At 53.5% G+C, this 15172-nt stretch overlaps 1 protein-coding gene across 1 annotated transcript in view; it reads left to right on the top strand.

The window, feature by feature from the left end:
* Positions 1–15172, top strand: part of ACSS1 (acyl-CoA synthetase short-chain family member 1) — a 44038-nt gene that overhangs the window by 5116 nt on the left and 23750 nt on the right. Inside the window, exon 2 of the mRNA XM_018057282.1 lies at positions 3706–3802. Coding sequence (XP_017912771.1) covers positions 3706–3802 — 97 coding nt within the window. The remainder of the gene's footprint in view (positions 1–3705; positions 3803–15172) is intronic.

The raw sequence follows: 15172 nt of genomic DNA, 5'->3' as shown, positions 1-15172 counted from the left end.
TGAGGAGAAGGACCACAGATCAGTAAAGGAGCAGGTCCACACTGGTGACAGTGCTCAAGGTTTTACAGCTGCTAAGGGGAGAATTAGGAACTTTGTCCCATCATCCCCCCCTTCCGAGGTGAAGGAATCGTAGGGAAGTGGTCCCTGCCCATAGGGACCTTGTGACCCAGTTGGGGGCGGATTTAGCAGAGCTGATGTTGTGTCAGAATGGGGGCTGCTGGGAAGATGAGTCAGTGCCGAATGGAGTTGTGGGAGGAGAGATTGCTGTGTGCTGGGAAATTTGGAAAAGGATCAAAATAAGAGATCGGGTTTGAGCCAAGCCTTAAGTTGCTCTCTCCTTGCCCAATTTTTCTTGGAAATACTTGGAAATGAAATTCTGTTGTCTTGCTGCCCAGTTCTTTGGTGGAGACTTCTTTTTTTTAAATGAGAGATGTAAGGGTTTCCTTCCTTTCCTCCACAGCAGGAGCCATGCAGATGTGTTAAAAGTCAACATACACATGGCACCATAGAGCCACGTCGCCTCAGACCCAGCCCTGTGCTTTCTCTGGACACTGTCGTCTGAGGGTTGTCCATGGCAGCTGTGAACTCAGTTTCCCTTGGGGACACAGTCGCACCCCATGGCCGGAAAACTCCAGTGGCATCTAATTATTACCATGCCTCCTAGAGTCCGGAACCATTACCACCACCAATTAGGAGAGTAAGATTTAGAGGTGGTGTTTAGAGATAAATAGACGAGTCTACGGTTAGTGAGTGGTCAGACAGTGGCCTGACTCTAGAGTGTGATTTTAACCGTGACCCCAGGCTGCCATCCAATGAGGGCACGGCCGGATGTCTTGCAGAGATGGCAAGGGTCTTTAATTATTCCTATCCAGGAGTTGGACACGACTTAGTGGCTAAACCACCACCACCACCACTGGAAAAAGAAAGCTCCCCGGGACTCTGGACTGTACGCACCAGAAGACATATGTGTGTGTGTGTATGCACCCGCCTGTGTGAAAGAGGTCCCGGACCTGCAATCACACATCAAGTTGGATCCTGGTAGAAGTGAAATCCTCAAGACCACCCAGACCTGTTCAGTCAGAGACTCAGGGTGGGGTCTCGAAAGTTACAGGCTCACAAGTCATCTGGGATCCTTGGGAAATCAGAAGCCTTGATGTAGGCCCCAAAAGGAAACTTCTTGAGGGACAAAGCCAGGAAGATGAGAAGAGGTCTGTTCCCTCTCCCAGGCACGCACCCAGCCTGGTGTCACCTGGACCCCACATCATCCTCTAACTTGAGGACTTGGCAGGTCCATCCATCATCCAGAACTTAGGGCTTCCTGTGCTCGGAGCCCTGGGTCAGGCTGCAGGTGTCCAAACAGGAACTGGGCATGTGACCCCTGCCCACAAAGGGGCAGCAGGTTGGAAACACCACAGGGGCTGTTACAGTCTGGGAGGCATAAGGTCCCAGGGAGGAGTAGTGCTCCATAGCGGAGTGAGGACGTGTTGGCTGAGACCTGGGGGAGGCTGGGTACCAGATGGTGTGCAGTGGTGGGGAGGGTGGGACGATGTCCCCCAGGGAGGGAGAAACTGCAAAGGCCCTGAGGCAGGACCCTGAGCAGACTTGGCATGGCTAGCAAGGGGAGGTGCCAGGACCCACTCCTGCTGAGAGTGGTCACCACCTCAGCTGCAAGGTGTGGGTATGGCCTCATCTGCTGATTGTTCAAGAAAGCCAGAAATCTGTGGTCTTAATGTGAAAACTCTTCTAAAGTTTGTACCAGGACTTCCCTGGTGGTCCAGTGGTTGGGAGTCTGCCTACCAATGCAGGGGACTCGGATTAGATCCCTGGTCCAGGAACTAGGGTCCCATGTGCCGTGGGACAAGTGGGCCTATGTGTCACAATTACTGAGCCCATGAGCCACAACCACCGAAGCCCGTGTCCCTAGAGCCTGTGCTCCACAATGAGAGAAGCCAGCACGATGGAAGACCCACACACCACAACTAGAGAGTAGCCCGCATGATGGAAGACCCACACACCACAACTAGAGAGTAGCCCCTGGCTTTCTGCAACTAGAGAAAGCCTGTGCATGGCAATGAAGACCCAGAACAGCCAAAAATAAATAAATATTAAGAAAAAGAACTTTGGACCAGACTGACACACACATGACTGATGTCAGGTTTATTCTGTAAATCCAAGTTTTGCCACCAAGCCCCTTCTTCTCAGTTTGTCTTTCTGCTTTTGTCTCTTCTTTTTTTTTGGGGGGTGGGTGGGGATTTATTCTCTTCTGTTTTTCTAGTAGTTCAAAGAACTTTCCTGTGGCAATAAGTAGGAATTTTCCCCATGACATCCCCAACTTCATTTATCAAGTTTGTGAGGTATAGCTTATATACCTGTTAGAAACTTGAAATTAAAAAAAAAATTATTTTTAATTGAAGGATAATTGCTTTACAATATTGTGTTGGTTTCTGCCATACATCAACAGGAATCAGCCATAGGTTTACATATGTCCCTCCCTCTTGAACTTCCCTCCCACCTCCCAGAGTAAGGGATAGATAAAATATCCTGAGAGGGAAAAAATGTGATTCATATGCACATAGGCACACACAGACACAAGCTAAAGTTTGTAAATGTTTCCATGGGAGTTCACCCTCTCGAGGATTATGGGTTTGTTATGGGGAGAGTCTCCCATAACTTCTGTCAGAATGGTTTTCCATCAGGAAATATTTGTAGGAACTCCCAGCAGGGTGATTATCGGGTGGTGACCGACCTCATATTCTTGTAACCTCTCAGGATTGCTTTCCATCTGATTCTGACCCAGCCCTGTGAGTTAGACTTGGCAAAGGGTACATCTCCCATTTCTGTAGAAGATAGTTTGGGAGAAGATGAATAACTGCCCCAAAAAGACAGGAAAGGAAAAATTTATATACCTTGACATGTGGGTGGCCCTGAAGACCAGGTGGGCAGTGGCTGCTGGTCTGAAAGCTGTTTTTAGGTATTTATTTCCCTGCTGATGGGGAGGTGAGGAATGAAGACAGGCCACGAGGGCCGGCTGGAAGGGGCTCTGGCAAAAACTGGCCAGAGCCAAGCTCACCTTGAAGTCCAGTCAGTGGTGGTGAACAGGAAGTTAGCAATGAACATGATCCTACTGATCTTCAGGTTGACAGTAAACCACCACAACCGACCTGTTTTTGTGGGCAGTCATATGACCTGAGCTTCGGTAACGGAGGGGGAGGGGAGCAAGCCTCCTGGAAAACTAGCGAGACGTTTCCCTTGTCAGTGCATCACTTCTGGGAGCTGGGTGCTGGATGGACACTTGAGAAGGGATGTGGGTCCTTGTCCTGGATCGCACCCCTACCCCACGAGCACCCTCCCCATGCACTGCACGGAATCAGCCCCTGTTTGCATTGAGTCTTCTTTCCTACAGCCTAGGCTGCAGTGCTCAGCCCTGGCTGTGTCAGAATTTCCAGGGAGCCTTGAAAACCACAGGGCCAGTTGGGTCAGGTCGCTGGCTGAGGGTGGTGGTGGTGGGGGCGGGGAATGAGGCTGGGGATTGGGACTTGGGGAGTGCTCCACACATGAAGCACCTGCTTCAGAATTCCCAGTGGTCACCTGCACCTGAGAGGTCTCTCAACCTAGGGAGAATGGCGCCAGCCAGGCCAACTGGACCCTCCCCGTTCTGACTCCAGTGGCACCAAGTGTAACGTCCATGCACCTGTTTTTGTGCAGTCAACTGCTTGGATCAGCACGTTCAGAAGTCCCCGGAGAGCATCGCTTTGATCTGGGAGCGAGATGAGCCTGGAACTGAAGTGAAGATCACCTACAGGTACGGTGTGTCCCCTGATGGCGGGTGCCTCTGCGTGCACATGTGGGCACCAGTGCCAAATGCTGCCACAGAGCTGTGGATGGGAGGAAGCCTGGCGTCCTCATCCACCTGGGCAGTACTTGGTGTCTTTGGATTCTGCTGGAGAGAACAGGGTCCTCAGAAACAAGTATGACGAATGTTCGAGGCACAGGGTCACTCTTGGTCAAGCAGTTCCGTGTGCCTGTGACCAGTTCTTGGCAGGGCATTATATGGGTATCAGGGGGCATTTCCACTTTGGAACTGTTCTTTGGTCTCAGGAAAAGTGAATATGAACATGAGCTGAATCACATACATGCTGGGGTAACTAAAATCAGCCCCTCTTAGTGCGTCATGATAGTGGCACAACAGTAAACCCAAGACTTTGAAATGAGGCTAAAATAAAACAAGGGCCATGATATTTAAGGGATCACAGGGTATCTGTGATCACGTATTCTGTACACCAAGTGTGTGCACTGGGGGATTTGAGCAGACCTGGCGTCGGGAGCAGGTACTTGTCTTCCTGAAGCCTTGCTCCTTCCTGGGACTGTCTTGCTCAGAGGTGTCTGGTCTGTGGCCACATCCTCGTGGGAAAACCCCTTGGCTCAAGCTTCAGTTCACCTTTATAGGGCTATTTCAGGCCTACTGGGAGCCTAGCTTGTGGTCCCTTAGTACCCCAGGTAGTTGTGGGCATGATTACCCTCCTGGTGGGTGGCTCAGGGCTTCTTGGCCAGCCATTCAACAGATGTCACTGAGCGCCACTGTAGCAGTCATGGCAGGCTGGGGTACATTACAGTGATGAACATTCCCAGGCCCATGGCCCCGGTGTGGGCCAGCGACCCGGTGAAGGTCACTTTACATGCTGCTGACAAGGAGCGGCCTCAGGAAGATGGTGCAGCCTGAGGAAGATGGAGAGAGAACATCCAGTCCTAGCCCAGGGATCCCAGGAACAGAGAGAAGGTGCAGGTGTGCTTGGCTGATGGGGAGGTAAGGAAGGGGACACGGCAGGAGGAGAGTTCAGAGTTCCAGGCCCCAGGGACCCCTGGTTTCCTGCTTGTTTCTCAGACTCAGGTTTTATCACAGATCGAGTGCACCAGGCCTGGTGAAGCTGTATTCAGGTGGACTCCTAGAAGTAGCAAAGTGACGTTAGTTAATCTGCTGTGGCTCCTAGCGGGCCCTGCCCTGCTTATCCCTCCCCTTGCGCCCAATACCCTCAGCTGTCACAGTCCCTTTCAGCCTTTACTGCCTGTCACTGCATTGAGCTGGGTCCCCTGGACAGATAACCTCTGAACTCCATGTGGCCTGGGAGCCCTGGGCTCTGCACACTGGAGTCAGGGGCACTGCTCTAACAGGTGAGCTGCTCCAATGTTCTTCACCCTCACTGGCCCAACTTGATCTATGTGTGATTGTTCAGTAGAAGATGAGGGCTCTGATGAGGGTGGAGGAGGTGAAGGGGGTCCAGCTATGGACTAATTTCCTCCTGTCCTCCTGTGGACCCGGACCATGAGCTGGTGTTGGGCCATGTCGGGCCTCTAAGGGCCTCTGGGTGAGCCTCTGAGTGTGTGGTTGTCACTGCGGGGGAGTCTAAGGAAGATTGCCAGCTTGTTAAAACAAAGAACAACTTTATTTCCATTGCAAAGCTGCCCTGAGCAGGTATAAACCTATAAGTGCAGGCAAAGAATTTATTATTCTCTCTAAAAATAAACAGACTCAGCCTAACAAAATGGTTTTACAAACTTCAGCTCGTCTTAATGCCCCGTGACTGTTGCTATTTACTGTTTGAGGGAAAAGAGAAGCGTGTGACTGGGTTGTCTGTAATGGCAGCTAGTTTTTGAGGGACCTGGATTAATCATTTTCCTGGTCATGTTAGGTTTTCAGTGTGAGGTTTTCTCCCTCCTGTCTCAGAGGAGAGCTGCCTACACTTGGTGCTGGTTGTCCTGCCAGCATATAAACTGCCACTAAACTGAAGTGCCCTCCTGCCAAGTGACTCACGTGGTGGCACCCAAGGTGCCCCAGGACGGTCACAGGCCTTGGTGGCCTGAGGACAAAGTTCCAGATCCGTGACCTGAGAGCCCTTGAAGGAGGCTGTGTGGGGCTGAGGTTCTCAGGGACCAGGGTGCCGAGGGCAATGTGGTTTCCCAGGACCCCACCTGCCTCGTCTGTCTGAAGTTTGGGGGACCCGTCTTGTTGCTCAGGGGCACAGGCTTGTCCTTTCTGAGTCTGCTGAGTTCTTCTGAGGAAGTGCATCTGAAGAATCAGCAGAGAGCTTGTAACATGAACCCCCTTCTGCCCCAAATACTAGTGACACGTGGATCCACATGTGCACACACACCCTCACACACATGCCTGAAACGTGCATGTATCTACAGCCTGCTCTCCATGTCCAAGGATCCTCCCTGGACTGCTCTCCTGGGTTGTGGAGACGCCGCCCTGCTCCTGCTCTGGGAGTTGGGCCATTGCCTGGGGGTGGGGTCTACACTGTCTTCAAGTTCTCAGTGCTGTTGGCATGTATTTCCAACCGCGCCTCCCTAGGGTGCGTGAGGTCTGGCAGGACCCACTTTGGGAACCCCGGGGCAGCCCAGTGTCTCCATCCTGTCCAACACCTGTCTGTAGCACTGGCAGTGCCAGTTCCCAGGCACATCCTGCCCACCAGGCGGAGGCACGGGGGTGGCTAGGCAGCGCGATCGGCCTTGTGTGGTACTGGCCGCGTGGCTCTGGGAGAAGGACAGCCTCTTTGGCTGGGGTTCTGTCCTCCAGACGCGCTTCCTTCTTCAGGCGTGGTGCTCACTTCCTGATGGGAAGCAAAGGGGCAGGGATCAGCCTGGGATGGCCGGCAAGCATCTCCCAGGGAGGAGGGGCAGCCTGTGACCTGAGGCCGGAGCCCAGGCCACAGGGCTGCCCAGCTGATTTCCAGCCTGCTTCTGCACAGAGGTGTGTCTGAACCCGTCTGAGGGAGCCAGCAGGCCGGCAATCCTGGGCCCTCTGGCACCGCCTGAGGTCTGTAACGCCAGGCAGGCACAGATAACCTGGGTGTCTCCCTGAGGGGGTCCAGCCAGATAGCACTGGCCACTGCTCCTCCCAGCTGTCCACATACCTATTTCATAAGCTGATTCTTCACGGTCAGCTCAAGCAGAGAGATTCTAGAGATGCTTGGGGGTGGGGATGTGCACAAACACAAATCCCTTTCTTCTAGACAGGTGGGGGGCAGTTCAAGACCACTGCCTGCCTGGAGCCTGGGGTCTGGGCCAAGGATTTCCAAGCGGGGAATGGTCAGAGGGCGGGGAGCAGAGCAGACAGCTGGTCCCTGTGTACTGCACTCAGGGCCTCTCAGCGGGGGTGCCTCTGAGCCTGGTGCCCAGTCAGAGCAGAGAGTGGGCTGAGAGTCTTCACCAGGCCCTGACCCAGGATCTTCCATCTGAGACTCTCTGAGGAGGGGTCCAGACATGAGCCTTTTACAGTTTTTTTAAAACTTTATTTTATTGAAGTATAGTTGATTTATAATCTTGTGTTACTTTGTGCTATACAGTAAAGTGATTCGGTTATGCATATATATATATATATATATATATATATATTCTTTTTCACATCCTTTTCCATTATGGTTGATCACAGAATATTGAATACAGTTCCCTGTGCTCTACAGTAGAACCTTGTCACTTATCCAAGACGTGACCTTTTAAAAAAGCTGGAGCAGATTTTAGCCCTGGCTTGGCCTTCCGCTGTGAATGTGGGTTACTGTGAGGGCAGCGCGGCTGCGGTCGCGGGCAGGCTGTGCAGCTGAGCTGGGCGGCTGGGCTGCAGAGTAGAGCAGGCCTGGTCCCCCCGCCCCCCATGTACCCACACGTGAGCTGAGTGGAGTTTCCACTGTGGCCTCAGCCCTGGAGGGGGTGATTTCTGTGGTGGTTCCAGCTGGGCTTTCTTATGTAGAGGGTGCATAGTGAGGAGGCCCTGTGGAGGCACAGAGCAGACCCACGTGCCCCCACCCCCGCCCCACCGTGGAGGGCGCCTCCTCCCTGGGCCAGTCGGCACTGAGCATTACTGCGCCCAGTGTGGAGGGGCCACTGGGAACACAGGATAGGCCCCAGGCTCTGAGGCGCCCCTCTGTCTGCGGCAGTCAGACAGCAGCCCTGGGCAGAGGGAGCGGCGAGGTCTGAAGCCTGGAGGTACCTCCTCAGAGGCTGGCTCTTGTCCCGGTTGTGGCCACTTGTTACTGTCACAGAAGGGCCCCCTGGGCTCTGGCGGGAGGAAGCAGGAAGTCTCGCTGGGATGTGGCTGGAGACGACGTTGAGGAAGTCCTGGGAGTGAGTTTTGAGAGGCCAGGAGGGTTTCGAAGGCCAGTGCGCTGTGGGGCGGGGCAGCCGGGTGGGTGCCCTGTGTTCCCACCCGCTTTGTCCCTGACTGTGGACGACCTAGAGAACATTTCTGGCTCCCGGAGCCTGTTTTCTCCTCCCCTGGGTGCTGGGTGCTGAGCAGCCCAGGGGAATGAAAGCCCAGGCCAGGATCTGGGAGGATGCAAGCCTCATTTAGCTGTAGGTCAGGGCTAGGTGAAGGGATGCCAGGAAAGGATTTCAGATTTGATGAGCAGAAGGGCTGGTGGCCCTGCTGCTGGTGGTGCCGGGAGGGGTGGGTGGGTTTTCCAGGGAGAGGACCTCACCTTGGGAGAACAATTTAGGGTCTGCTAAAAGGCAGCACTTCTGCCCCTCCCAGCCCCCAACCTTGCACCTGGTGCTTCTCACCCACAGATTAATTACAGTTTGCAGCAAGCAAACTCCTGTATTAACAAATGAGGGCAACTGAAGGGGAGGATTATTAACTGGTATAGTGAGGTGGAGAGGTGGGGTGCTTTGGGATGAACCAGCCCCGTTACTGTGAGGCACTGGAACAGGGGCACCTGTCCGGCAGGGAAGTGGGTTTGTGGGGGTGGGCTCCTCTGGGCGGGGGTACAAGAGGCCAAGGGCCGCCAGGCTTGTGTGCGGTGTCCCCTGCTGGCCTCTGAGTAACTCTGACTGCAGAACTCGGTCAGGAATCCCCGTGCCGGCTCCCAGAATCAGGCAGGAGTCCTGGGTTACTTGGATCGAGCTGGTTTTAAACCAGTATTTAAGTTTCCTTGAGACTTTAGTTTGAAGCTGGCAAGTGCTTTGAATTCTTCTCTACACGATGCTGTTCTTCCCCCTTCTTCCGCGCAAGCTCTTGAAATCTCACATTTTAGAATGGCCCTATTTTGGGACCGCACGAGAGTCGGTCTCGTGGGGAATGACCCCCACGAGAGTCGATCTTCTTGACGGGGGCCTTTCTGGGAAGCCCCTGGCTGACGTTCAGTGTGAATAACAACCGCCTGCCTTGGCACTGGCCCCCTGTTTCTGTGAGCCCCTTTCGGCTGTGCAAAATGCGGCAGGGGCTCGCCTCGTGGGAGGACGAGCTGCCTGCCGAGGGGAGGGGCGGGGCGCAGGCACCCGAGGGTGGGGAAGGGGAGGGGCGAAGGCCTCCGCCTGGCCTCTTGAGACCAGCCTTCCGGTAGGGGAGGGGCTTCTATTTCAGCTGTGCGGTTGGGCTTCTGGCGGCTGCAGACCCGGTGGGCTGGGGGTGTGGGGGCGGGAGCTGTGCCTGGGTGGTGTGGAGGCCCAATCGGCCACGCTCCTCCACCACCCTCCCCGCCCCCTCCTTGGCCACTTCAAGACTTCAGGAGGTATAAAATCAAGACCCCCGGAGGGAACGGCCCAGGGGGCTGGCAACCCTGAGATCCTGCAGGGCCACCTCGAGGCTTGGCAGACATGCAGCCCCCAGTGCCCACGGTGCCATACCCTTCCATCTGCTGCCCAAGACCTGCTGCCTGGAGGGCTCCCTATAACCAGCGAGGGGCCTGCTGTCTTCTGGTCACCTGACCCTAGGGCTGGGCAGCCTTTGCTGTGTGGGTGGCTGACGCCTACAATCTTCACTGGGATTCGCGGTCGTCCTCAGTAGTAAAGGTGGGACCTGACGCCTAGCCAGCCTCAAGGACTCTCAGGCTCCCCCAGCTGGAAAGGCCAGAGACGGGTCGGACAATGCAGTGTCTGCTCTGTGGGTTGTGCTCTGGAGTCTCAGAGGTGGTGAAGGTGTGAACAGTGGGGTTGCCGGGGGGCAGAGCCTGGTGACAGGCCTGCACACCTGTGTACAGACAACACATCCCTTAACCGACCCAGGGCCGTGTGTTCCTGGCACCCCCATGCCCACCCCAGGACAAAGTTAACCATGAATACTGACTGGAGAGGTCAGTGCCAGAGAGCTCCACATGGCCTCCAAGGGACAAGGGACGGCTGCAGAGCAGGTAGGCCTGAGGGCGGTGGAGTCCTGGTGTGGCTGTGGGCTGAGGTACAGAAAGTGCAGGTGCTGGAGCGGCTTGGGGGCAGGGCTTGGTGCTCTCAGGCCCTTAGAGGCAGGAGGGGTCACTGTGGGTACCAGGGGAGGGGTGATGGCCTGGAGAGGGAGGAGGGGCTGCCTGGCCCTTCATTTTCTCTGCTGGCCCCCCGTGACTGTTTTGGACCTCATCCGAACCTGGGAAGAAGGGGGGTCCAGATCTGGGGAGGCTTGACAATTTCCCATCAGCAAATCCAGTTCAGTGTCCTCTGGGAAGCTGGTGCAAGGTTTCTGGGCCGTAGGGAGGGTGGATTCCTTTGCTCTGTCTGGGCTGACAGCCCCATCCTCCCTGCTGGTTATGGTTGGACTGGGGCCGCAGACCGCTCTCGCCCGGGGCTGGCAGGAACCTCAGGGGTTCTTAGTGGGTTGGTGTTGGCTCTCTCTTTGTGAGCAGGGCTCTGAGTCTGGAAAGGAAAGAACTTTTCCGGAGACAAAACTTGGGCTGAAGGCCTGTGCTGAGGTCCAAGGGAAATCAGGTGTGAATTAGGGAAGAAGTCTGACCTGTCACTTCTGTGCCACAGGGTGGTGTCTGGGTGAGAAAGACAGGATGAGCGGGAGACAGACCCTGGGGCAGGTGGTTCTGAATGTGGGGCCAAACACTGAATCGTGAAGTAAATCCATCCCCCACCCCATTCTCCTCCATCCTGATTAGGCTCAATTCCACTACTGTGAGCGGCCTGGAACACTTCTCTTGCTAATTTGAACCAACCCAAGTAAAAATGTTGGTCTTCCCTGGTGGCTCAGTGGTAAAGAATCCACCTGCGGTGCAGGAGACCCAGGTTTGATCCCTGGGTCAGGAAGATCCTCTCCAAAAGGAAATGGCAACCCACTCCAGTACTCTTGCCTGGAGAGTCCCATGGATGGAGGAGCCTGGCAGGCTACTGTTTATGGGGTGGCAAAGAGTCGGACAGGACTTAACAACTAAACAACAACAACAAAGAAAGATTGTTACATTGGAATTGGCCAATGGCAAAATTGTCAAGTCTGGGAACCTTTATAATAGAATTCAAGTTGTTCTGAAGCTGTGGGTTTTGAGAGCAGCCCTTGGGGCCAGACTGGGTTTTAATCTTGACCTGATTCTTGACCCTTTCAGCTGAATAGCCTTGAGAAGTCACCTATCTCCTCTGTGCCTCAGTTTTCTCATCTGGAAAATGGGATGGGTGATGGTAACTTCCAACCCTTGGGCTGTTGTGAGGCTCCATGGATGTGCCTAGGATTCAGAGCAGTGTTGGGCACAGGACATCCTCTCAGTAGCTGTTGTCACTGAAGGAACTGTGAATGGGAGTGGGGTGGGAGGGGTAGGAGGAGAGTGCTCTGGGCAGTGACTTGGGGGTTCAGGAAGCCTCAGGGGCCTGGGGGTAGCTGAGGCTGCCTGGATAGCAGGGTCCTTGTGCTCACAGTGGGTGGTGAGCGTGGCTGAAGAAGATGGGGCAGCTGGTGGAGGTCGGGGGGAGACACGACAGGTGGTGGAGGGGCAGGGTGCACCTGCCTTCCCCCAGCCTCTCAGAACCCCGGGCCGTGGCTGAGTACCTAGAACCTGCCACTGGCAGCGGCCCCGACTGTGGGTGATGTATCCTTCTCAGACCCCTCCCACCTCAAGCAAGGGCTTCCCATCAGTACCCATTGCAGGGCACAGGGCTGCAGGGGAGGGGTTCTGTAGCTGTATTCAGATACAGCCGTGACCCTTATTCACCCCGAGCCAATGACACAGCTGCCTGCGATTCACACAAAAGCAAACTGATATCCTCATACTCCTTCTTGCTGTTAAGGAACCACCCATTGTCACCCGTTTTCTTTTTCTGCAGTAATTATAACTACTGTTTATAGGATGATTTTATATGTGCCTGGAACTTCAGATTTGGTCCTGTCCTTTTTTTTTTTTAATTGGAGTATAGTTGCTTTACAACGTGTTTTTTGGCTGTACAGGCCCTGTCTTAGGTCTGTTTGGACTTCTGTAACAAAATGCCACTGACCGAGGGGGCTGAGAAATAATGGAGACTTATTTCTCAGTTGTGGAGGCTGGAAGCCCAAGATCAAGGTGCCAGCATGGTCGTCTGCTGGTTGGGTTCTCCTGGTCATAGCCAGCACCTTCCCTCCATGTCCGCACCTAGTGGAAGGAAAAAGGGAGCTCCATGGGGTCTCCCTTATAAGGGCGCTAATCCCATCATGGGGCTCCACCCTCATGACCTAATTTCCCTCAAAGACTTCCCTTCTAATGCTACCCTCTTTGGGGGTAAGGACTGTGCAGACATTCAGACCACAGGAGTCCTGGAGACCATCTTAGAAGTACTGCTATTATTGGACCGTACTATGGTTGGGTCAGTCAAGACTGAGGTGTATGGGGAGTTGGGGGGTGGGGGGGGAGCCCTACCTCTAATCAGATGTCCTTCGCTGAGACACTCTCCTGAGAGGGAAATTCTCTGAGTCCAGAACTTTCCCTAGAGTATAGCAAAGCCTCAGGGAGAATACATTTACTTTTTGTAAGGAATTTAGAAAACATGCAGCTTCAGTGGGCCCCAGTTCACTGGCTGGCCCAGGGTCAGCAGTTGTGTTTCAGCTCTTGTTTGCTTCGAACCCTGAGTGTGTCCAGGGCTTCGTTGGCAAGGGCAGCTTGGGTATATTCGTGTTGGCATGTGGCAGTGGCTTTACAGTTCCCTGCAGCTTACCTTTGCTCAAGGTCATGGTCACGAGATCGAATCATGACGTGAGAGGAATTTCATACTTGGGTTATGAGCCCGCTCAGCTGAATTTCCTGGGCTTCTGTTCTCTGGTGGCAGTAAGTAGCAGAGTAAGCACATGGCCTCGCGTTAGATCAGATTTAGTGGCCACAGTAATGTCTGGGCCAGAGGAGTTTTGCCAGAGGGAAGGGGATGGTCCTGAGGCCTTGCAAGCCTCTTCCCGTGGGAGGGGGTCCCTTCTGCCATGCCCCACTTCTCCTGCCAACATTCGCTTCTCTTACCATCTTCACCTTCCAGAAATGGCTTACTGAACAGAATAGCAGTCTAGAGAAGTGGGGGCTTCGCAGGTGGTCCGGTGGTTAAGAATCTGCCTTGTAATGCAGAGAAGGCAGGTCTGACCCCTGGTTGGGGAACTCTGATCCCAGATGTTGCAGAGCAACTAAGCCTGTGTGCCACACCAAGATCCCACATGCTGCAGCTAAGACCTGGGGCAGCCAAAGAAGTCAAGTCTAGAGAAGCAGACTGAAGGAAGACCTGTCCTGTCTGGTCCTGCATCTGGACCCTGGGCTTGACCCCTCCCCTTAGCACCAGGCTAGGGGAGAGAAGACACTGTCACAGGCCTTCCACACACCCAGTGACACCATTCCCTGGGCTCCATCCCTTCTCGGCAGAAGGAAATGTAGACAGAGGAGTAGCCATGGGCAGGCCTATCAGTGGGGTTGTCCTGCCCATCGCGCTCTCTGAGGGGCAGGATGTTTCCTCCAATGTGACCCTGTCTCAGTGCAGGAGGCTGGGAGGCATCTGCAAGTGGACCAGCGCTCACGGTTAGGCCCCAGGCTCCAGTCACCCTGTGCCTGCCTGGGCTCTTTCAGGCTTACCTGCTGGTCTCTTCCATTCCACAGACATCTGTCACACACCTTTTCTGCACTAGGCCCAGTTCTGGATACTGGGAGGAAGGCAGTGAACATATCCCTGCTGAAGGGAAGCTGATACTCAGTGGGGCAGGTGGACAATGAAGGGGGTAGCCTCTTAGCTAGTGTTTAATGAACACAAGAGCCACAGTAATTGTAGCAAGTAAGCAAGTTGTGTGTTCCACATTAGTTTCTTAAATACAGCAGCAGTGCGTGCGCGCACACACATGTGCCCCTGCACGTATACACACACACACACACACACACACACACACACACACACACACACACACACACACACACACACACACACACACAGCTATCTTAATTTTCCAGGTCTGTCCAGCTGTGTCCTGTTTTGGATTGAGCTGGACCAGAGATGGCTTTCTTCTGTCTGTGTTCAGGCAGGTATTGTGTTGATTGCACATACTTGTGGTTGGGTTAGCATTGGATGGACCTTTCTCCCAGCTGAAGCTTAGAGTTGGCTGTGAAAGGTCTCCTTTCTTCCCCAAGGCCAGGCAGCCTTTTGCTGTTCAGCACCCTGAAGGCGAGGCCAGTCTGTGTATTCATGCCTGTCATTTTCATGCCTCCGCATGGAAGGCGTGGCCTTGAGGTGTCTTCTGGCAGACAAACATGGATAGCTTGTTCAGAACTTGATTGACAAATAATGTATTGCTCCTCGCACTGGAAAATAGAACTAGAACTTATTTTGTTAGGTGATTTCTCAGAAAGCTGCATGTCACTGTCCCTTGGAAAAACCCCACAGGCAAGGAGGAAGCAGTGTTTCCTGCAGGGACAGCCCAGAGCACTGGTCACTGAGTGACTGCACCATCTATTTGATATAGAGGCAACATATCGATCGGTTTGTGAAAGTCTGAGAAGTCATGAATATCCAAGGACAGCTTTTGGATGATTTTTGAGTACCCTGGAGTAAATTTTTAAGTACCTGGAGGATCGTTTGCATAACACTTACATTTTCGTGATTTGAAGATCTAGGTTTGCTGACCTTATTCTCCAGTGGTGTAAATCTGGAGGAAATTGTTAACGAAAATCCAAATTAAAAAAAATAATGGGTGGACTGGAAAGATGAATAGAAATTGAGGTGGAATTAGATAGGGACAAATAGTCCAGAAAGTCTGATTTTGAGAACTAATTCTCTGATTGTGATAGGGCAAAGCCCTGGTTAGAGTCCTGTTCTGGGTGTGGTGATGGTTAGTGGGTTAGTGACCTCATGTTGAATTGGGGCCACCTGTGTTAGGCATTAAAAATAAATGCGTTCTTCATTTACATGGTTAAATATAAAATTGGGGTCAAGGGTCTGGGTTTCCTTATTCTGACCCTGGCAGACACCATGGGAGTGCTGGGGTCTGTTT

The sequence above is a fragment of the Capra hircus genome, chromosome 13 (assembly GCF_001704415.2).
Source record: "Capra hircus breed San Clemente chromosome 13, ASM170441v1, whole genome shotgun sequence".
Taxonomy (NCBI): domain Eukaryota; kingdom Metazoa; phylum Chordata; class Mammalia; order Artiodactyla; family Bovidae; genus Capra; species Capra hircus.
The sequence above is the reverse complement of the archived record's forward strand: the minus strand, read 5'-3'. Positions and strand labels throughout refer to the sequence as shown.